The sequence below is a fragment of the Sylvia atricapilla genome, chromosome Z (assembly GCF_009819655.1).
Source record: "Sylvia atricapilla isolate bSylAtr1 chromosome Z, bSylAtr1.pri, whole genome shotgun sequence".
Taxonomy (NCBI): Eukaryota; Metazoa; Chordata; class Aves; order Passeriformes; family Sylviidae; genus Sylvia; species Sylvia atricapilla.
The window spans coordinates 84,122,238-84,147,186 of NC_089174.1; the positions used below are offsets into that span (position 1 = coordinate 84,122,238).

The 24,949-nt window shown below is 36.4% G+C and overlaps 1 protein-coding gene across 2 annotated transcripts in view; it reads right to left on the reverse strand.

The window, feature by feature from the left end:
- The window catches only part of TNPO1 (transportin 1), a 78,704-nt gene that overhangs the window by 11,828 nt on the left and 41,927 nt on the right, over positions 1-24,949 (reverse strand). For both annotated transcript variants that reach the window (XM_066339153.1, XM_066339154.1), the window contains 13 exons: positions 20,271-20,420; positions 16,740-16,846; positions 15,511-15,644; positions 13,215-13,296; positions 12,418-12,540; positions 11,820-11,938; positions 8,971-9,031; positions 8,144-8,312; positions 6,461-6,613; positions 5,031-5,256; positions 2,321-2,492; positions 1,000-1,086; positions 90-197 (listed from right to left, as the gene is read on the reverse strand). In XM_066339153.1, coding sequence (XP_066195250.1) covers positions 90-197; positions 1,000-1,086; positions 2,321-2,492; positions 5,031-5,256; positions 6,461-6,613; positions 8,144-8,312; positions 8,971-9,031; positions 11,820-11,938; positions 12,418-12,540; positions 13,215-13,296; positions 15,511-15,644; positions 16,740-16,846; positions 20,271-20,420 — 1,691 coding nt within the window. The remainder of the gene's footprint in view (positions 1-89; positions 198-999; positions 1,087-2,320; positions 2,493-5,030; positions 5,257-6,460; positions 6,614-8,143; positions 8,313-8,970; positions 9,032-11,819; positions 11,939-12,417; positions 12,541-13,214; positions 13,297-15,510; positions 15,645-16,739; positions 16,847-20,270; positions 20,421-24,949) is intronic.

Sequence of the window (24,949 nt, forward strand, 5' to 3'; positions counted from 1 at the left end):
AGATATTCAATTTCCCTGTGCACCTCTTATTTTACATAGTTAACATTTTGATTTAGCAAAGTAACACTGGAATAGTTATAGCAAAATACCATGGCTTGTGCAAGTGTCTTCTGCACCAGATTGACACAACGCTGGTACACAGGTTCACAGTATGGAAGAAAGCCAGATTGCAAGGCAGTAGCAACTGACGACAGGCACTGGAATAAAAAAAAAAGGAGAGAGAAACTAGTCACTACTTTTCTTCACATCCCTGAAGAGTCTTTTACTTGGAAGAGGCAATTTGGAATACATCAGGATTTAAAGTACACCAACGTGTAACTGATTAAGTAGACACAACATAAAGAGGAGGTACAGATTTAGCTGAGCCAAGGCAACTATCAGCAAGTTGTTACCACTCCTGCCTACACCAGTTGAGAAAATTTCTCAGCAGCAGCATCTTCTTAGAGGTAGCCAAGAAAATGCATACAAAACCAGTTACAATAATTCAGACAACACTTACACTAAGCTGCAGTGTCTTGACCATAAACAAGCCCTTATATAACCTAGGAGTTCCAAAACTAATTTTTCTAGAGGTGTTTTCCTCTAGATGATAAATAGATATGAGGTGATTCACACTCAGCAAGTACAGAGCATTAGACTACATGACCTAGTAGTTCATACCTTCAACTTGTCTGACAATAGTTTTAATGGAGGGATGAAGGGAAAGCAAGGAGAGAGAAGACAAGAATAAAAGGAGGATAGAACTCTTATTTTCCTAAAAGAATCCTATCAAAGAAAACACTCCAAAATGGCTGAAAAAGATCTAAAGGATTTCTGCTAAATCTAAAGACATTTATTCACTCATAAAATTTTCTTATCCGGTCAGAGTATTTTTTCCCTAATGGAAAAAAACTAAAAATGTCAGCTTTTATAGTCACATTTCCTAGGAGGAACACCTTTAGAAAAAACCCATAATTTCTAAAATACATTGGTAAGAAATATCCACATTTTAACACTTACCTCTAATAAAGGGAAGAGATCTTTATCTTCATCTTTCAGCATGTTCCACTTCTGGATTAACGGAGGCATTAGCATCTGAATATATTCCTGTTTAGGATGAAAATGCATCAGCTGCTAGAACACTTTACTGCATACCACCTTCTTTCAAACTTTAAAAAGAACTGAGATATATTCTACTTTTTCAAAGAATGGAACAAATAGGTGTACTGTAATTCAATCAGTATTCACAGAAATATTTTAATACTAGAATTCACAATTAGTGTTTGATGTTTTTTCCTAAAGCACACCACAAGTACCTTTACAAAGGGAATCTCCTCCTCCAGGTTTGGTTTCAGCATAGCTGCCTAGATTATCTATCTGACTGCCACAAGGCGTACAGAAAAGGTTTTTATATTTTCATTGTGCCTCTACATCTGCCATATGCTTAACAATCTTCTATTGCCCTGATGCTACAACCCTATCTTCATGACCACAAGTTCTGAAAATTCTGCACCAAACTAACTATCCAAGCAGAAATTAATTTCCTATCCCTTCAGAAGGAGGCACTTAGCCTTTCTATATAAAGCTGGCTTCCTTGCCACTGCAGTCACAAGGACATTAACCAAGGCACTTCTGAAGTGCTGTTGCTTACAGAGGGTATCCAAAGAGCCAACAGATTTTGCTATGTCCACATGTACAAAATTCTAACCAACTAAAGAAAGTCCCACCCTTATCAGGACCTGCCATTTAATTTCCTCCTCGTACTCTCAAATGTCAAGGTGGCCAGGCTCAGAGAGACACTGAAAGTCCTTTCATGGTGTGGCAAGTAAAATACCATGGAAACAACTAAAAATGTTTGTGGTTTTTTTTTTTTTTTTTTTCCTAGGACATCTATATAATTTGAAGTGCTATAGAGAAATAAAACAAGTTCCAACATCATAAGATGCAAACATGTACATCCTCTACTAATTAATACACAAACACTAAAAAAAAACCCCACCACATTTGCCTGTGTGTTATCTGTGCTTTGTCCAAAGCGGTATCTATACTGACATCTCCTCTCAGATGAAAAACTGGAAGCATGCAGAAAAAAACATGGTGAATGGCACATTTCATAACACACCACACACTTCTGCTTGTTTACTCAAAACAGCAAATACTGTGTTGTGTAGTGGGAGAATTATGTGCAGTTTATATATTTTATCTGTAAGCATGTAGCACTAATACAAGGTGCATAGAAACAGCATTTCTGTTTATAACAATGTAAAGCACGCTACAAAAAAACACTGGACAAGTTTTTTAAATATGTTAAGTCCTTCTACAGAACATAAGGTATACTCACAGGTTTATTTAGATGATGTCCTACAGAATCTGCTAGGGTTCCTATAGCATCATAAAGAATGAGCAGGTTTTTATGCTGGTATTTACTAAATGCGAAGACCAAAGTGTCAAGTATATATGCAAGATAAGGAACAAGCTCTGTACAAGCCTCCTCTTCTAGAGTAGCAAAGGCACTGAAGGAAAATAAAACAGATTAGTACCTTGGAAATAATGAAACAAGACAACCCCAAAATGCATGGCTTAACCTATTTCTGTTTAAACATAAAGTTCTATTTAAGTCTTCAAATTCATGTAAGATATGCTTCCAAAAAGGTAATACTTAAATAACTTCAATGTTTTTTAACTGAACACAGAATCACCCATAAATATCTACTCCTTACATTGTCAAGAACAAAATTTTAAAATATTGTCATAAAACTCATTAGGGATACATGAAAGCCCACACTAAAAAGAAAAGTATTAGCAGAATACTAACTAAAGAAGGAGCCACAACAAAAGCTGACAATTTAAGTTAAAATGGACCACTATCTTTAATGCACACAGTAGCTGCACCTAGAGATTCTGGCGCTGCTGTGCCAGTACAGTGCAAACATCACCCTGTACTCAGCTGTTCACTACATAGAAAAAGATACAGAAAGACATGGAAAACTAAAAGCAAATACAGAGGATGAACAGTTTTAGCTGCTCTTGGTCAAAGCACACATCATGACGTCATGGAAATTTTCAGCTTGTCTATCCAGTGTTTCAACGGCAGCATTAGGAAAACCCATTCAAAATGAAACAAAACCAAAAAAAAATCCTCTCACACCAGAGACACTGCTTCAGACAAACATTAAGGAAAGGAAAAAAATTATGGAGCTATTGAAGATTTACTGGCCTAGCTTTGTCAACAAGATTATTATTAGCTTGTCTCTGCATTAAAAATGCATGCATCATCGGATGAGGTGAACAATCCACTGTGTTCTACCAAATACAGAAATGCAGTGTTTTAAACACAAGAGAACTGTGAACTCTAAATGGCTAGCATTCTTACTTTATTTATTTAATGAATTAATTTTTATTTTATTATTAGTATGCCTTCAGAAAGGCACACAAGCAGGAAAATGTGTTTCACTAAAACACTGTTCTGTGTGTCACCAACTAAAGCAGCAGTTTCTTGGAAGTACAGAAGTGAATGTTAAGACATCTGCTACCGTACAGAAGTTAGGAACATAACATACAGTATCCTGTGACCAATCTTCAGTTTGGTAGACATAAACAATGTATACAACTGTTCAGTCTTGGGAGGAAGCTCTTTGTAGTTGACTGAGAAGGTTCATTGTATTTCCTTACAATTTAAAAAGCTAGTAAATATGTTTTGACTTGTAACAACTTTATGTTTTCTTTAACTGAAGTTTCCCAGTTTATTTTTAGCTCCAACAGCATATTTAGTGAATCTCTGCTCTAAAGAAAGCATCTCAAAATATGCTTTAATTCTCACATTGGACTTATAATAATCATTAAAAAAATCAACTGTACTGCAATTTTTAATATTTCCTGGCTTCCACGGCCCATTGCACATCTCTCTTAAGCACCAGCAGGTGAGGTTATTTAACTACATCACAACACAGCTGTATTCAACTAAATGCAGATTTTTCAGCCATGTTTTAGAAAAGGAAAGCAAGAGAAGTGGAGGATTTTCCTTTGGGGATTTTTTTTTTGGTTGTTTGGTTGGTTTGGTTTTTTGAATTTTGCATTTGTTTGGGTTTTTCTTTTTTTAATAGAATAAATAGAGAAGATTTTAAAGCTACCCAAATTTGCCAGCCAAATTTTTGCAGACTTTTGGAAACAAAAAGGAAATAGTGTTTAATTGCTAAATCTTAGTAAGTACCTTTCATAAAGTCATTGTACCTGTTCTCAGGCAAGGATATATATTCCTTTTGGACAACACTTTGCCCAAGAACCCTGAACTCATCACTGTCCTTAGGCACAACTGACATTTGGGAGTAGCTATCATTACTACTACTACTACTACTATTATTATTGTTATTACTATTTTCAGGTTTTCAGGGGCAGATGTAACTGCTTTTTGAAGACACACTGAAAGCCTGCTGTTTACACTCCAGTCTGACAAAAACTGATGTCTAAATTTGTTTTTATGCACAAGGGGGTGCACACATTCCCATTCCATTAATGTTGTTTCCACTAATTAAGCAATTAATTTTTATTTGTTTTAGAGAAGTACACAAGTGGGAGAAGGGAATTTTACCTCCCAACATCTCATTTCAAAATAAGGATAATATGCCTTGAAATAATCATAACTGGAATGTTTTGGTAATGCTGAGCTACAGTATAAACAGTTTCAGTAATCAAATGATAGGACAACTTCATATTGTAATCAGTTCTGACCATGTTCATAGACATTTTTAAAAAATGCCAAATTTCTGGTCAATGAAACCTAATATTGAAATTAAATGTTGCAAACAGCTAATTTAGTACAATAAATTTTTTAGGCTGGTGTTTTACGTACTCTGAAAACAAAGTGCTCAAGAGAAGCTAACATTTTCCACGTTATTATAATCCAGGAGAAAGTTGCATCTACTCCAGGTTAAGAGAAAGAATACATTAAGAGCTAGAAATGGAGTCACACATTCAGTGGTAAGAAAATAGCTTCCCATGGGAAAAAAAAAGCAGTGTCATGGAAAGAGATGTTTGCTTAAGCCTTGGCTTACCTGCAGGCAGCTTCTTGTACTCTCTTGTTGCTATCCAAGATACGCTTTAGCAACTCAGTCATTAATGGCTTCAAGTATGTGTCTGGGGGTTGACTAACTACCCAGTGTGCATAGCGACTAAGAGTCCAGCATGTAATGGAGCGCACAAGAGCCTTTTTGTCAGAGAGGCACTGAATAAGGTGAGGGATTAGCTCTGGAAGATATGGAATCATACCCTGCATGCAGCCTGGAAAGAAAAATACAGCCATTGCAGGACCAGCATTAACGAAAAATTACGCTGTTTTCTGTTTCCTGTGAGAGACGTATTTTCATTCTCTATCACGCGGGAATGCAACATGTAAAGTTAAAAAAACAAATATTTCAACAAAGCAAGTCTACCTAATTTATATAAAGTTCTAAAAACCCCTTACATAAATAAGATTTATAATTATTATAATATTGTATATTTAACAGTATTAAAATTATTAGATTATAATTAAATATTCGAATAAAGTTACATTATTTTCAATTACATTTCTACATCAGTGATCCCCCACTCTCCAGAAATTCTGCTTTATTCAACACAGTATAGCAAGTACATACAAATAAAGTTTCTTAAACTTGAAGTTCCTACTTCAGTCTGCTAAGAATAAGCAAGAAAATACCATGCAAAGAAAAATACCATGACAACAAATCATCGCACAAAAAAGGATTCCTTAAGAAATCCATATTTCTTTGTCTTTCCTAAAATCATACAAATATTAACTATTAATAAAAGCTGCACATTTCAAGCCAGCAAGGGCAGGAAGACACTGAGATGTGCCAGAAGTACTAACTTCCACCTTGCTGGACTCCAAATCAAAACCAATTAAAACTTTTCTAGTAACAGTAAAAAAAAGTATGCCCATTAGACAGTAAGGGGGAAAAAAAAGATAATCCTGGCAAGAACCCAAATCTACTTCTTCAGCTTGCAAAAGTGACAGAGATGCTGGAACTTCAGGCAAAAAGCCAAGCATGACTGTGAGTAAGTAAAAAAGAATGGAAGTTAGCCTATTTTAACTAGAGGATGATCTACAAAAGGCACCTTAGTGCACTGAAAGTACAAGAGTGGTCATCTCCATTTCTGAAAACACTTAAAATAAGGCAAAAATTTATTAAATATTTATCTTCTATGAAATCAAGGTAGTACTTTGAGACACATTAACACCTCCATACTGCAACGTTTAGAAAAGGAGAAATAAGATAAATTATGTAATCTGTTTAGCCTCCCAACCATGCATAAATTTGAAAATGAAAAATAAAATAATGGCAGTTACCTATCAGTAGATGAAGAGAATAATCACCAAAACCAAATCAGCTAAGGACATACACTTGTTTCCATTAGTAACTTCACTCAATCTGCTTTAGAACCAATTTAAAATTCAGCAATCTGATATTAACTGTTGCCTTACCTTCAGCAATTGCACCAAGAACAAGGATGCCAGATTCTTTAACTACCCACTCGGGGTGGAAGAGCAATTCCTTCAACAGTGGCAAGATGTGTGGCAGAAGTTCATCACGAAATACATTAGCTAGGACATCTAGAGCAGCAGCAGAACATTTCCCTGAAGGGAATTAACAGTGTTAATCTCTGTTTATTATACAAACAGTTGTAGTTAGGCAATATAACCCCCTTTTTAACTCTGAGCTGCCAGTGGATTCTCAGCGCACTAAGAAGGAACATACTTCCACTTCATTATACTACACAAGAATCCACTGTGCTCCTGTGCAAAGCCACAGGTCTTAGAAAGCTATTTTTTATTATAGTATCAGTTCCTTCTTAACCTGTATAAAGAATTGCACTGGTCTCATTAGTAAGCAATGCTGCTAATTGTCATGCTAGTGATTCCTTTCTGTTCAAACTAGAAGCCAAATATAGAATACTGGATACAGAACAGGGTACATAATTCTGATGTTCTGATAATACAGATTTACTCAAATCCAGAGAACATATGTCATTACAGATTTCTGAATTGTTCCCCTCTTTGTCTTTTAGGCCACCATTCCTGAACTGTGCACCACAGGGCACCTTATGTCATTTGAGCTCCTTCTCAGAAAATGAATATTTAATTCTGCCATCTCTACACACAGCAGTGACAAAAAGAGTATTAAGAACAAAAAACTACACTTTTTTTCCAAGACGCAGCTCTACAGAAACAAGCATATTTACACTCATATTTTCAACAACAATAATTCTTCAGATATGTCTTGAAATTATTTAACCATAAACCTGAAGCTACATTCACCTGTTGTGAAAACTTGTGGCCTTGGGGAAAAAGACCCTATGTGGCTATGCCCACATAGCATTATTCCACAATGAGTTTGTTCACAAAGAAAATTCAAATCAGATTTGTCAGAATTTCACCAACCATTTTCTGTCACTAAACTTAAAAACCGGTTTGTGGTGTTTTCTTTCCTTGTAACATAGCCTATTAGCCTAAAGGTGCTATGATCCTACAACAGGCCATCCAAACTCTGGTTTCCTCAGAGCCATCTCCTACCTTCACAACTAAAGGACTGTAATGAGAAGCAAATTACTCACTGAGAAAAGAAATACTTTCAATGACCACAGGTGACCACATTCAATGTTAACATTGAATGTTCACATACATTCTACTAAATAAATAAAAAACAACCCAAACCAAACCAAACACAACCCAATGTTAGAGGGAAGACTGAAATTCAAAAAAGCATTATTAAACTTGCTCCAGTTATCAATGTGCAAAGCTTTCTTCCCCTCTTTTTAAAACGAACTTAAACAAGTGATACAGAATTTTTATTATTTCACAGAAGTAAAATTTTGACCCCAAAAACTCCACTGAATTGTATGAAACAAATATTTGTAACTTGATCTGCCATATTCAAAATAAGCTTACAGATGGATAGCTTTTGCCAATACAGTTATAAAGTCAAAGTGCCATCTCAAAGGCTTCCCCCTCCAACATGCCCACCAATTATGTCAGCAGACAGTTATTTCTCTAGTCAAAAACAAAGTTTGTATATATTCCTTACATACAAACTTGTCTTTTTACTGTGGTTCTTGTATTATGCGAGTAGCTCTAGTTCAAAGCATTTCACACATTACTTTGACCTACTTAAATTCCAGTCAGAAATAGTATCATCGTCATCAAGCTCATCATCATCATCGTCATCATCTTCAATACCATCTTCTTCATGTTGCTGAGCCACCGTCTTCGAACGATGAAAACGAGGCCTTATATCCTGCTCACTATCTGGAATAGCTTCGTCTTCTTCAACATCCCCCTGTCACCAAATTGTTTTATTAGATAAACTAATCCAACTGTATTGCTTAAGGAAGTCAACAATGAAGTTTTAGTTCAAGATTTTGTAAGTGTATCAAAGATCCACATGCCACGTGAGCTGCTCAACTGAAAAAATGCCACTGGTTCTGTGTTCTACTGCTGCATTTACCAGAAAAGCAACAAGAAAACACAAGCAAGGGAGGTATGCTCACCCCTAAAGTAACCTTCTTGTTAAGAAATTACTCAATTGGAATGGAATAGAAAAAGTGATCGAGAAATTTTGATACAATTTGTAGTATATTTTGGTAGACATATGTAGTGATGGTAAAAGCCATGTATTCAACCTAGAAGGCATTATAATTAGTTCTGAACATTTTTTAAATGCTGCTTTCTTGCAGTAGTTCATGGTAATAGTATCCCAGTTCTGTCTGAACTGTGTGGGAGGGGACTGAGGCAAAGCAGGAGAGCCACAAATTATTTTCCAATAAACACAGCATCAGTTGCATATAATATCTGGAGCAGCATACCTTGCCCCAGAAAGCTAATTATCCACTGAAGAGATGGTAGGGTAGGTCTGCCCATTCTGATCTGAATCATTCTGATTTATTAGCCAGAACCTAATCAACTATTCCAACAGAGTAAAAGAAACTGATGCTCACCTTCAACAGAATAATATCAATCTCTGAATATTTCATACCATTAACCAGCACAGGTATCAGCCTACAAAGAAATATTTATACATATTAAAATAACACATAAAAAAGCAAATAATTTTAAAGTTATATGGGCCATAATTTTGCTTGCAACCCCCGCCTCCCAACTCAAAGAGAAACACCTTAGGCTGATAAAAAGAGCTATTACCTAAACCAAGTTTCATGTCATAAGATTCATCAATACTTTGTAATGAGAAAAGGTATCCTTTCAAATTACAAACTCATTCAGAAGCACCTTTCAGAAATTACATGTATAGGTTTTCAGTAAGAATTCAAACTCCCATAATATGCATGATAAGTTGACTCTTGCCAACAGTACTTGTCACTTTATCTACTTGTCAATGAAGACTCTACCTCATTACTGTTAAAGATGGATTAAGCTTTCCTATCACCTCGTGATTACTTCAGTAAGAAAACCCTTCTGCATTACAGAAATCTTGACTAATTCATATTAAGATTTACTTAATTATTAAACAGGTTATGGTTATAGGGCTCCAACTGTACATGCATATAGCTAAAAAAGTACTAAGGAAAAAAGTAAAATACTTCCCTTTAAAACATGTCCACCACAACAAAGGAAAAAATATGTAAGAATATATAAGCCAAATGAAACTAATAATAACCATGGATGACGCACCAACAGTGACAGACTCAACCCTGCTGTATTCTGCCAGTGAGTATTGTTTTTAAAGGTTTCAGGCTTGCTCTAACATTCACACACTGAAATGCCACATTATGTTCTACACTTTAAATGAAAGATAGTAAGTATAAACATTATCACCAATTCATTGGTATTTCTGCAACATACTTTGTGAGGTATATATTTTGTAAGAAAGCCTACAGGCATAAAATGGAACAGATGTTAGAAACCACATGAACAAGTTTTAAGATCTTGTCCCACTTTTAATTTAGCATACTAAGTTTTAAGATTATGAAGTACTGACAAGCTTATATAGCTCCCTAGGTGAACAGGACCCACCAACAAATAAGCTGCCTCAAACATGCAACACTGAAAGATCATGGGGAAAAGTAATGTGACTCTTAGTAATTTATTTTTCTAGAAATTTTAAATCTTTTTTTTTTAAAAAAAGAGTATGATGCTGTTGCAGTGTCAAGGTTCATGTAGGCCAGAAGAGATTTAATACTAGCAGTAATTAACCATGTGGTGTTGATGGCTTAACCTTTAGCTTTCATATTTGCAGATTCTGCACCAACTAGGGATGTAGGTGTGGGTTTGTGTCCCATGTAGGGATGCCTTGAAACTCATGCCTTGGAAGGCTGACCTGAAACAGAGACTGGACAGAGCTAGAGAATAAAGTAGGTATTTATTGAAAGGTCTTCAGGGTACACTTTGGGCAGGACAGAGCCTGAGCAGGGCTGCACCCAGGGTCGACTACGAATAGTCACAAAAATGGCTGACTGGTCAGGAGGTCTTACATTTTTATAAGTTTTGGTCCATTTGCATACTGGGGTTTAATTGTCCAGTTACAGCTTCAGATGAGGTCTCATCCTTCTTGTTCCTCCCTTCAGCTCACCCTTGTTTGTGCTTTTGGGCCTGAAAGCTGTGCTTGGTTCTCAGCAGGAAAAGGATTTTTTTTTTTGTCTCCTTACTCTGTGACGAGAGATTATCAGCTTTTAATATGAGGCTGAGAACTGCACCCATAGGCAGCACAGAATCTGCAAATACAAGAACTAAAGCTTAAGGCATCATTGCAGGTTGGGAACTTGTGCTATGTACTATCATTCTTTTGCCTTTTGAACTACAAAAGTAGGAATTAAATCTGATCATTTTGAAATTTAAAAAAAATTTCTCGTAACACTTATTCTCCTGGTTTTAACTCTTAGTCTTTCTCCACCACAGTGCATTTTAATCTCAGTTTTCTACTTTTTAACTGATTAGGAAAAAAATTTTCTTTTTTTTTTAAATTACTTCACATTTATAATGCTTATTTTTGCTGAGAAGGATGTGTCTCTTCTGTCATTCTGTTCTTCCACTCAAATCTTGAGAAAAACCCTCTCCTTATTTAAAAACTCTTCAATGCATGTATGAAAAGAGAGTATATTTGCTGGCAACACTGAAGAACTAATTTCCTGTTGTAAAAGACTTCAAATTAATCTGGAGGAATTTGCAAGCACTGTTGCAAACAAAAAGGTATTTACACTACGCACATGAATATTTACTCCCATTTAACCAAAGATCTATCTCTTGATGCATAGGAAAACTTTTTGAAACTTTGAAAAAATAGGTTTTGAAACTTAGACTACCATCAGGCTGCAGAAGTATAAAGGAACAAATTATACAGGCTTTCTTCAAGTTTAACTTCTAACAGTGATACAAAATTGATTTCTAAATCCAAGTCCTGTCATTTTGTTTTATGCTCTTTTTAAAATGAAGAACCCTTTGCATGACTATGCACATTGAAGCACTGCACAGAGATGCCAAATATCAGCAACAGTCAAGACGACATGTTCATGGTTCACCAGATATTGCAGTAATGTCACGTGGAGCTGCTCACTTGAGTGGATTTTACTGTATCTTTGCATTCATGTGAAGTGTAACAGTTTGTTAAATTGCAGGTAAGCACCACAGTGACACAGTAAATTGTTTCTGGAATTCACTGGGTCTGAAACCCTCAGAAGTCTTTTCAATTTTACTATGCACAAGAACCAGTTATGGAATTCTAAGCATACTGTAAGCCATATACACTGTCTCAAAGAATATCCATGAACAAGTCAACTGAAATTTTAAGAGGACTGTCTCAAAATAAATATGAGTTGTAATTCTTCATACTCACTTAGTAAGATGCCGACATAATACATCTTTACAAATTGGCTGTTCAGCCAATGTCAGCCAAAATTCACATGCCTCCAAAGCCACATTTTCATCTTGGTCCTGGGTCCTTTGAAGCATGTACTACACAATATAAAAACAAATTACTTGTGTAAGATGGAACATTTCTGTTAAAACTTTTTCATTAGTAGCTCAAAGAGCACCTCAGCAACATGAAATAACATGCTTTATCCTGGTTATGGTCAACGCACCTGGAAAAAGGTACATCCTCAATGTGTAAACTGGTGCTGATTCAGCACTAGTGCCAGATTTTTACCACAATCTTTGCACTTAGGGTGAAGCAATGCCTGGCTGTGATACCAGCCATGTCAGGATAATTGATTTAATGAAGAATAAACAACTGCATAAACATATGCCACTGCCTGTCAAACACAATGTCAAGCTGCAATTGGACAATAATATTTTGCAGTCTCAGTCTTAAAGGGAAACAAAGAACCAGCAAGTGCAAGAGCAACACACCTGTTCTGATGAATGCTTTTTATTTATTATTTCTGCAAGGTCAAACAGGGGAATGTGCAGAACATCTAGGAAATGAGACTCACCTCAACTATACTAATCATATGAGGAAGAAGGCGATCCATCCGAACTTCCAGCAGCATTACCAGAGCACGACAAACATTTTTGCGTACTTCAGGCTCCTCATCACCAGCCAGTGCAAAAAGATTCTGTTGGAAAGCAGCAACAGTCAAAAAATCTCAATTTATCAAGTTCAGCTTGTATTAGAATTGAAATCCTGGCTGTCTGAAGGAGATGTACTTCTGTACTTGCCCAACGCACACCTCAGAATACTATTTTATTTTTTAAAGACGTGGGTTAGCAAATTAACTCCTCAGTCTCTCAGTGTATATTTTATATATAAATATGATACTGTGTATAACACTGCCATAAGAACAGTACTTCTGCATTATTTTTTCCTCCTAAACATAAACTGTGTCAGTACATAAGAGAAACAAATCAAATACTCTAGACAACCCAGAATCTTCTTATCCAAGTTCAGAAACACTATTCAGACAGGCAGAGACGCCCCGTGGTACGCAATTCTCAGGACAGGTAAGAGACAGACTGCTCCCATTACTTTTGCATCTTTACACACCAAGAGCTTTTCCTACTTAGGAAAAGGAAACATCTTTTGAAGTACACCTACTTCTTTTGCTTACAGGGTGGTTAGCTCTGAGCACAAGCATACAGAGTAAACTTTAATGTGTGGGGGCTGAAGCTAAGAATGGGCAAGAGAAATTGGGAGCTTAGGAGTAAAGGTAGTTGTAAAATGTAGTTCAAACCTCTTGATAAATCGGATAGGTAATCTGACTTAAACCTCCAACCAAGAATACACACTCACCTCAATAAAAGAATCTATGTGCAACATAAGAGCTTGAGTTCTGCTGATGATAAATTGATTGACGCATGCCACTGCATGAGACCTACAACAGACACAGTTAAAATATATATGTTTCATAAGTTAAAAACATTTTTTAAGCGTACTCAGTCATCAAAAGCATATACCAAATAGCTTTCAAGGCAAGAGAGAACAAATCTATGCATCTGTATCATTACCAAGCAAAATTACTAAACTACATTTCAAGTACTGCTTTATAGTCTGATATAAATAAATTAATATTTTAAAACAAAGTACTCAGCAAATAGGCTAGGATGACTACAGCCGGCATATTTGTTCTGAGCAGTATGTATGTTCTTTTTGAGCCTATTATGACTGTGATCTTCTTAAATAACAATAATTCCATACAAGTCAACATGGCAGTATTTTAGCCTGACGTTCTTCATTGTTAAGTATGTAACAATCTTTGCAATATGTTTAGAATTTACTGAGACCAGAATGTGCTCACAGTATAGATGTAGCTTAGAATAAAAACACATTTGTAGCTGGATACATACTAAAACACTTGTGAAAGAAACATTCTAAGAAATGAAGCACTTTTCTTCTATTCCATTTCATGCGAAGCCATACCTCACAGGCCTTTTACATTCTCAGACACAAAAGTCAAATTCTCAAAGCAGAGGCACAAGGCAAAACTACCTGTAGAACCCTTCGAAGATTCATTACAGTATTTTCACTACTCTAACTTCAAGTTTCTATTCTATTTAGATATTTCTTGGAAGATGTGCCAAAAAAACCATTGTTTGAACGTTTAAAAGTTGTCTTTTAATAGATTTAAAGTATTGCACTGACACTACTAGCCCTTTTAATACCTCAGCACTATGTACTGAACTGTCTGGGTCATGAGATAACCTGCTTTAAACTTGAAACTAATTTAAGTGTCAAAGCCACAAACAGAAAGAAGCACAGGAAAAAAGTGAAAGACTGTACAGTGTGGCAAGGAAGAAAGCATGTTGTTCTTTCTCTCTCCCAGCTCCAGAGAATTACTAAGTTCATCTTTTCCACAAGACCAAGTTCACACTTTGTTTCATAATCTTCTTAGCAAGCATCTTTTATAGATGACTTTCTAAACTGTGTTAGAATCCTATCATTAGTCTTAGTCTTCATTATCTATTACTTCTGGTAATAAAAAATTGCCATTTTAAAGCTGTCAAAAATAATTTTCAGAGAGAAGATAGAGCACGTTTCACAGAATCACCAAGAATCATATAACGGTTGAGGTTGGAAAGCACCATGGACCATGTCCAGCTGGCTACTGAGTATCTCCAAGGATAGAGATTCCATCACCTCTCTGGATAACCTGTGTCAGTAATTGCCCATCTTCCCAGTAGAAAAGCCGTTTTCTGATACTCAGAAGGAACATTCTGCCTCTGGCTTGTGGCCACAGCCTCTGGTTCTGTCACTGAGCACCACTGGAAACAGTCTGGGCATTTTTTTTCCCTCCCTCTCTTCAAGTATTTACACATGTTGATGAGTCCCAATTCTCTTGGCCTTTCCTGATATGGCCCTTTGCTGGACTCTTTGCAGTATATCCATGCCTCTCTTGCACTGAACAGCCCAAAACTGGGCACAGTACTTCAGGTGTGATCTCACCTGGAAGATGAAGGGAAGGATCCCTTAAACCAGCTAGCAACAGCCCAGGATACCATTAGCCTTCTTTGTGGCCAGGGCACTCTGTTGGCTCAATTCAGGGTAAAAGCTACTGTTCTTTGCTAGGAATACTGAAATAACAACATAATTCTGGAACTTTTCTTTTACACTGTTACCTGGGAGAGATTAATACAGTTTTACAGTGAAGCGATGATGAATCCATTTAATTTGATTCAGATGAAAGTTCAGTTAAATGGAGAATTTTTTCCTCTGTCAGAACTCAGAAAATTTTGTCAGCAAAGAATTTTCACTCTTCCATGGCCAAAGCCATTACAAGAGGAATGTAAAATTGTTATTTCTAAGCAGAATATAAGTTCTAAGCACAGCACTGAAATTTTTTTAACACGCAAAAACTTAGAAGAAACTATTTGTTTTTCAGAATCATTGACTGATTGTATGAAGAGGTGAGATTTTTGTATTAACTATGAAGATAAACATGAAAATTATTGATGCATGTAATCTCTGTGGGTCTCTGCAGAGTCCTTTGGAAAAGGTAAGCAGGTTTCAAACAGATCTACAGAACAGTAGCCTTGGTGCTAATGTAAGTAGAATTTTAACAGGTAACTGTAAGTACAGCTCATAAACCTACCGTATTTTTGGACTGCTGTGCTTGAAGAATTGCAAGAACTTAGGTATCATGATATTGAGTGGCCGGTCCAACACGTCACTATCTAAAATTTCAGCAGAATCTTCACATATCTTCTGAAGAGCACCAAAAGCGCCCTGTTTAAAAAGAAATAAACAAGTAAGGACTTTTTTTCACATTCTGAAGAAAACAAAATTTAAGACTTCATATAGAATGAGTAATTTCAGAACAGCACAGTAAATGTAGCTAGTTAATACTGTAAATGCAGCTAACTAATTAATGATTAAACTGAAATATTCTTAAAGGCATTTTACTCAAACTAGCATCTGAGCATCAGTCAGCTTTCAAGCTGGGAGAGTCAGTAATGACTAAGTGATAATTTTAGTTTGATTTGATGTTCACGTATCCAAATATATTCCGAAGAACACTTAAAAGCTTATTTTTATTTGAGAAGTAAGCAGAATGAGGCAGAAGTATCCAAATTAATTGCATATATAATTGCATTTCCTTTCACAATTCACTCTGGAGTGAAACAGAGATGATGGTCAATTTGAGTTTCATTTCAAATGTTGGGGTTTTTTTCTGAGAGAAAGAAGCACCAAACACTACACAACAGTGTGGCATCTTGGATCATTAGTCATCTTTGAGGTTCACTTTATACAAAATGTTTCACACTTTCATGGAGATATTATCAAGTAATTCAAATGATGTGATCACAATTTTTATTTTTTTACGTCAGACATAGCTTAACATTTTTTCTCATAGTTTAAAACTGTTATTTACTTGTTTCCCTTCACCCAGACCAAACGAAACAGTTCATTTCACCTTGATATAGCAATCAATCACTTCTCCAGGCTAAGTTACAAGAAGAATGAACACTACTTTCATGTAAGACAAAATTCAGCATCAACTTAATGATGCTAATAGTGACTAAAAGACTAGAGACCATTATCCATGGTAAGACCATTATCTGCAATCTTATTGCACTTTTATGCAAAGGAAATCAATTTGTTTGAATGAACAGTAAGAACATGGACCATAGGTAGAAGAAAAAGTATCAAATTTGACCCATGGCTCTGCAAGGAGAACACATGGGCATGTATAAATACATACAGACATGCACAGAATACTATACATACACAAAATGTCTGTGAAGAGAGATAAAAACAATGAAATTATCTTGTATTTGTATCTTGAAAATACCATCTTGTATTTTCTATGAATCTCCTTACCTCACAGGTATTGTAGTCTTCAGAATCCAACAGGCTGCAAAGCTTTGGCAAGAGTTCAGGCCAATTCTGTAACTCCCCTTTTGAGGCAATGGTTGTTATCAGAATGCCTTAAAAAAACCAAAAAGAAACAGAAGAATGGAGAAAATGAGATCTCACATGCTTTCATTTGTTTCATTTCAATTTCTTGTATTTTTCTCCTCTCAAATATCTAAAGAGCTAAGAAAGTTATGGTTTCATTAAAGATTGCATGCATAAAAAGAGGAAGTACATGTAATTGCAAATGTTATTTGAAGGGGTTTAAACAGCAAAGTGGGTTGCTTCTTCCTGCTGCCGTGAAGGACTCAAACATTAGAAATCAAGTAACTTTACTTAAGGAAATTATAATGTATAACATTTATATATCTGTATAATTAAAAATTGATAACACAGCAGGGTGGCTTTGGCTCTAAATTTACTAAACACTGTACAAATCTGAACCTTTAATAAATACAGAGTAGCCAGCCCAAGTCACCTCTTTTTTACTATGAGAGGAAAGCATGAATGTGAGAATCTGTCATTCAATAAACCTACAACCTAGTGAAAAATCATGTGTTCACAACTTTACTGTGTTTACACAAAACATTAAGGACACATTCTAACACCAAGATATCTACTAAGAGCTTAAACACTATGGTAGGTCATCCAGCTGGGAGCTGTGAGAGCCAGCAAACAGACAGGTCAGCCCAAAGAGTCACTAATTCTGTTTCCAGTTCATATAGAAATTCTGGCGAAAACTAATTAGGTGACAGGGACAGAGAAGGCTACTTACAAACTAGAACTGAATTTGTATGAGTCCATTTTGCCTCAATGCAAAATGTAACAGCTAGCACAACCCTTTATTCTACTGGCAGTTACGTCTAAGGAGTACGAACACAGAAGAACTCCACACTACTACACTAGTAATCTCCCCAGCAAAAAGTGATGGAAAAAGCTTCCCAAGGTTTCACCTTGAGCCACTCACAATATACAATTTTTCTTTGGAATAAAATGCTAGAATTCTTGTTAAATACACAAAAATAGAGGACAACATTACAGAGCAAAGGATATCTTGGACAGGACACACAGTAATTAATAGATATTTTGTAATATTCCTTTGATGCAAGGTCCTAGAATTGGTTTCAGAGGATGGAATGGTCTGGCACCCAATTCAGACCATACATGTCATTATAAATTTTCTGTACAGATGGTGCTTTGCCTCTGTAACTCCTGAAGCTGATTTCTGATTTTCTTAACTTTTAAAAGCTGAACTTCATAACAAAATCCCTCCTTACAGGGCAATTGTTAGCTTTCGATCTCCTCCTGCAGTGAAGCTGTCCAGTCCCTGCACTACTTTAAAATACTGAAACTATTTTCCCTGCTTGCTTTCAGACAGGAACTACACTAAGATCCTGCCCAGACTAGAGTCCTTAAAAAGTTTTAAGAACAATTGCAGATACTTTCTAAAGAAAGGTATTTATATTCTGGTAGATTTGTGGGTCCTCAACAAACTCAGCTTGAATCGATATTTCAGAATTAGCACATGGTTACCACAGGTTAACAGCACAGAGAAGATAGATATACTTGTTCATTTGGGGATTAGAATACAGATAAACTAAGTATGATAAAACAATGTGCAGTTATCATTTGGTCTCAAGTCATGCGCTCATTCTCCTCAGCAAGGTGACTTCTGAAGATGGGACTAATCAGCTCACCTCCATCTGGGCCAAAAGGTATCACCTTTTGTCTGAGTAGCACTAGATGATAGACCACAAAGGAGAGTGAATACTGCATTAAATCTTCTCTGATGCCATTTTGATGTACTTGCTCATCTTGCTCTCAGAATCCCTGAGACACTATTTGAAATTGACTCATTAAATTGATAGTGCTTGAACTGCAAAAACATGTACTCATCAGAAAGAGCAGCCTAATCTCCACCTGCCAACCCCTGCTAAGAAGGCAGTCGAGATAAGTAGTAACATCTTTACATCTCGCTAGTAGCAAGAATCCAGTGGGTACCAGACCAAGGTCAGACAACTATAAGGATCCAACAATTCAAACAGGAGGGTGCCAAACGCATGTGAGACAGCAACACCTAGGCAAGCATGCAGTTCATCAGCTGCTACTCATCTTCACAGTTCATACATGTCTATAATCCCTTCAAGCATCACTTAAAGCTGAACAATACTTGAGCTACTAATTCACAAGCATTTCCTATCAGGAAAAAATCAAAGAGTAACTGCTTGAAAACAAACAACCCAACCTCCTTCAATATACCCACCACACAGACCATCACCAAACAACCCTAAGACAGCAATGGATCTGGAATATGTTCCTTAGCTATCTCCATTGTACTCCACTGAAAACTTCTATGAACAGAGAAGTAAACATTGACATCTACAACCTGAAATTCAAAGAGCACCTGCTACTCAAAGACTTGTTTCTACTCACATTAGGAACATTGGTCATTAACAGAACTCACAGTAAAGCAGCTTCACAACTGCTAAGACAGCAGGAAAATTGAGAAATGAGTAATTTTCTCTAGTCTTTAGTCCATAACCTGAATGCCTGGAGAAGGAATCCTACAGAAAAAGCAAATTACTCTAAACAGTAACTGGTAGATTATTTTATAAGAAAAGTCAACTGAGAGAAGATGAATTTCTTTCTGAACTGACACCCATACCCATTTTCAGTGTTCAAATAGGTATTTTATGTTTTTCTAGTTTTAGAGCAGATCAGGAAAATTACTACAACATTGGAGGAAGTTGTATCATCAAAGAGCAGACAGAAAAGCAACTTTACCTTGAACAAAGTAAAAATTATACAAATATACAAATAGTATATGTATATAATGATGTATATCATATCAATATATTCATTTTATGAAAGATGTGTATCAAAACAAGGTATTTACAAAATCAAAAATCCATGTAACAAATAAAACTTCTCATTGTAAATAGATCATCTTTAGGGTCTCTCCCAAGACCATTTAATGATTTTATGATACTATGACATTCTGTACACTACACTTTATCTACTGTTCTCTGACAAAATCTCCTTACATTAATGTTTTATGCATGGTATGATGATTCCCTGAAGGATGGTGCATATGTGTGCATACAGGGGCTGGGGTGTAGAAAATCAATTAACAGAACCATTTCATTGATGCAATCAGAGCACTGCAATAGTTCTTAAGTCAGACCTCTACTGTGTTCCTGTTTTAAGTATATATGCTGGCAGCAAGCTCAATTTAAGCAGATTCAAATAAACTTACATTCAGTTACATTTAAAGAAATATGAACTGAACTGCTAACATCACATCTAAGATAACAGGAATCTAGACTATGACATCCTTATATTCACAATAAAGAAAAATTTCATTGAAACATGGTGAGGTTATGACAATTATGATAAACAACTTAATTAATTTAGTAACTCTCTATGTCCCTAGTACAGCACTCACCCATATCAGAAACATTTTCAATATGCAGAGGACAGCATTAAGAAGAAACTTACCTACAGTAGCTCTAATTAAGGGGGAGGAATCACCAATATTGTTCAGACATTCACTTTTAATGAAGTCAGTTACCCCATTTGGAAAGTTGTGAAAATGTGCTTTTACATTATTCTTCAAGATAAGACCGCTCAAGGAACGTGTTGGCTCATCTGCAACAGAAAGTAATTACAGTCAATCTTCAATCAACTGACAGAAATAAAGCAGATTTCCAGAACAATAGCACAAGATCAAAGCATATATATAGATATTAATCTTAATTTCCTTATCTCTCCTTCCACCTACACCCATCAGTTCACATAGCAAACCTTTTCAGGTTCAGAGTACACAAATTAATCACAAACCATATAAAGTTCAACAAGGGTAGTGCCTGATTCTGCACTGGGGATGGGGCAGCCCTGGATGTGCAGACAGACTGGGGAATGAGATGCTGGAAAGCAGTGCCACAGAAAGGGACCTGAGGGTCCTGGTCAATGGCAGGTTGAACATGAGCCAGCAGTGCCCTGGCAGCCAGGAGGGCCACCCGTGTCCTGGGGACATCAGGGACAGCATCAGCTGGGCAAGGGAGGGGATTGTCCTGCTCTGCTCTGCCCTGGGGCAGCCTCACCTCCAGTGCTGGGGGCAGCTCTGGGGGCCACAATGACAGAGAGATATAAAACTACTGGGGAGTGTCCAGAGGAGGCCACAGGGATGGTGAAGGGCCTTGAGGGGACCTTATGAGCAGCAGCTGAGGGCACTTGGTCTGTTCAGCCTGGAGGACACTGAGGGGAGAGCTCAGTGCAGTCACAGCTTCCTTGTGAGGGGCAGAGCAGGGGCAGGCACTGATCTCTGCTCTGTGGTCACAGTGACAGGACCCGAGGGAAGGGACTGAATTTGTGTTAGGGGAGGTTTAGGTTGGATATCAGGAAAAGGTTCTCCACCCAGAGGGTGGCTGGGCACTGGCAGAGGCTCACCACTGAGCCTGACAGAGTTCAAGAAGCATTTGGAATGCCCTCAGGCACACGGTGTGATTTTTGGGGGTATCCTGTGCAGAGCCAGGAGTTGGATTTAGCGATCCTTGTTGGTCACTTCCAACTCAGCATATTTGTGATTCTGTGATACATTATTTCTGTTTCTTCAAAATTAGAGTATTGGACTATGAACTCTACATTTTAAGAGAAAGTTTTGAATAGACACATAGGCAAGGAATAGATCTGAAGCCACATGATACAGAAAACTCATTAGAAACGTTTGTCAGCCAAAGACATTCAGACATTTTGATTACACTGACAGGCTTGCTGCTGATACTGTACAAAACTGGTGACAAACCCAGTTTCACCACAGTAGGATATGGAAATGATGTAGAGTCTGTGCAGTAAAACCTCTACCCCTATTTCCACACAAATATAACGTTCAATTTTTCTATGAAGTATGGTACTTTAACACCTTTAGAATTTCAAAATGCTGATCTATTAGATTAATTATTAGAGGAATTAGGGGGAAAATGTTACATTAGACAATGTTAACAGGAAAGTGTTGCACAGTCTGGGCTATAAAATAAATGCAACCAGAACTGACCTGAACTAAGTAAGAATTTAAGTTCAGTCAACAGTGTGAGTTCTGTTCACTGAGCTTGCTCTACGTTACTGGGCCAAGTAGAGGAATGGATAAAGAACAGTCTAGATTTTTCATTTATAGTGGAGTAGATTCATGTTTTGTTCTTAACCGAGGGCATGAGTAACTTGGTATTACATCTCAGATATGCTGAAAGTGAAAGATCTAAATGTTCTATATAGAAAGGGTTAGTTTATACTATAAACAAATTTAAACTTAGAGTTTACAGCAACCCTAATAACACTGGAAGCTAATTTTAATCAGCATTTTAGCCACTTGTTGAATTTTTTTGATGAAGTGCTGATTTGGGCAAAATAAGGAATTCCTTTATGCCAAGCATTAGTCTACACATGGATCTATTCCAGCCCTTCAAAACTACTATTAACCAAAAAGAAATAAAGATAAGCAAAATAAGAGATACAACTTTCAAATAAAAAGTACTTTCAAACAAAAGGTACTGCACCACAACACCAAGACTCTCACAACACTGCAGTGTCTTACTGACAGCTGACTGACAGACATTGGACACTTCCTAGCAGTTAGAAGAGAAACAGAGCTTTTTCACAAGAGAGGGGATTGTTTGCCTGATCAGAAATTAAAATTAATTTTAATCAACTGATTTTGAGCGCCAAAACCAGAATGCCTTCACACACTTTTTAATCTTGTCTTTCATGTTCACATTTCAGTTCTTCTAAAGAAGCATTAGTTAGAATGCCCTGAAACTACAAAGGTATCGATATAGAAACAAATAAGTTCTTCAGAGTTCAGTAACTTTATAAACCAGCAAGACACCCAATGAATACGTATTTGAGCCAATTCTACAACTTTACCTACACTGTATGATTTAAATACCAACTTCAAAACAACATAAAAAATAAAGCTCATCTCACTTGTACATCACTACTATTTCTGGGAGAAGGAGGGAAAAAAGGGTTTATTATTTAAAATAAAAAACTAAAGATAGTATGCATGGACAAACTCCTCTCAACCTCACAGCTTAGTTGTGAGCTGTCACAAGTATTGGCAAGTCAAACCAAGTAATTTTGAGATAGTCTCTGAATTACAAGTAAAATCTTCACATCAATTAGTGTGCCAATAAAGTGTGTCAAACTCTGATTGCTTTACATAACTGTCATCCACTGACAGGTACACACACCTTTAAGCAATTCATTAATTACGACGACGATTTAAAATCGTGCCTGAGGAGAAAAGAAACCAAAAGAATCTTCCTTTAATTTCCACATTTAAAAACTTTTGCAAACCACAAAAAAAGAAAAAAAAAAATCATTAGCAGCCACAGATACCAAATATAATAGTTACTGTATTCTCCATCATCTAGCACTATCTTCTTGATGTGAAAGAAATCAGTGACAACCAAAGTCTGATTAGAATATAGTAGGCTAGTCACTAATAGGATAAACCCCAGAATGAAAATATTAAGCACTGCATTAAGGAAAAACATTAATCCATTAGCATTGTAGCATGGATACAGTTACAAAAGAGATGAGGTGACAGCTTCAATTTAACCAAATAGAGATCTACACATTATTAAGCTCCTTTTGTCAAAAACAGACAGATTCATCAATCAGTTTAGATAAAAATAAAAATCACATGAAGGTGAAACTTCAGGACCATTTTTTTTTCTTCACAAACTATTCTATGGTATGCAGCAGCATGAAATATCTTTAATTAATTCTTATAGCCAAGATAATAAAAAAAATGTTCTTCATAGAAGTGATTATCCCACATATCTGCAACAAAGATTCCATGGGATTCATAATGGAAGTGGCATCTCTGACAAAAGAAAAAGATGTAACAAAATGAGAAAAGGAAGAAATTTTTTTTTAGAAAGCAAAATCAATTATTAACAGATTGAGTGACAAGCAGAAATCACAAAGGACTTTGTGCTAAACAAACACCAACCACTTGAGACAGACAAGCAGCATAGAACTGATATCCAAGCACTAAAAAAATTAATAACACTTCATCTTAAAATCTTAGTTTGAGAAAAAAAATTCAGATATGACTGGACAAGGTTATTTATGGAATCCAGGGTGTTCAACAACTTAACAGCTACACCATCAGAAGACAGTAATTTAGGTCTGTATGGAATTCTTGCTGTAACACCAAAATTACAAGCAGATGGCTTAAGAGCTGAGTAAGATACTCCTCAGTCTTCATAGATTTTGTGATTAGTTCTGTCAACCATATGCTTCTGCCATCAAAAAATTCAGAGTCTTGTCCCTCTTGTCTCAGTCAACTTGGAAGTACAGAGTTGACAAGAACATACAGTAGGAGAAAAAGAAGGAATGTGAAGCAGACCTCTGGCATTTGATATCATCTTTGGTGCCAAATCAGTTCATCAGATGAAGATTTCTCTCTCACACTGCCTCACTTTAAAATAAAACCATATAGCAATTATAATTTCTTTGTCAGTAAATTTTCAATTCTGTTTTAAGATTCTCATACTTTTTCCAAATTTTAGTAACAGAGAAAATGGATGCATAGCCCCATTACACAAATTATTTTAGGGTTACTGCAGTGCTTTTAAGAACCAAAGTGTGTCCTCCAACAACCACATTTCCTCTACTGATGGTTTGTATGACAAAGGTTGCATATGTGAAAGCAACAAGGTTTTTATTGCACCTCGCAGGCCCAGGTAAGCATATGTTTCACCATGCCTTTTAGAATCATACAGTGATTTGGGTTGGAAGGCACCTTAAAAAGGTTATCTCATCCAACATCCTCACCATGGGCAAGAATGTGTTCAATTAAATCAGGTTGAACAGAGCCCCATCCAATCTCACTTGGAATGTGTAAAGGGATGAAGCACTCGCTACTTTCTAGACAACCTGTTCCAGAGTTCTACCACCCCCATTGTAAAAAACTTCTTCCATACATCTAATCTAAACCAGCCTTCTTTTTCAAAAATCATACCTTGTCCTATCTCAATAAGCCTGGGTAAGAAGTTTGTCCCTATCTTTCCCACAGGCCCTCTTTCAGGTATTGAAAGGCTGCAATAAGATCTCCTCAAAGCCTTACTTCTTCCATGCTGGATCACAGCAGCTCTCTCAGCCTTTCTTTATTG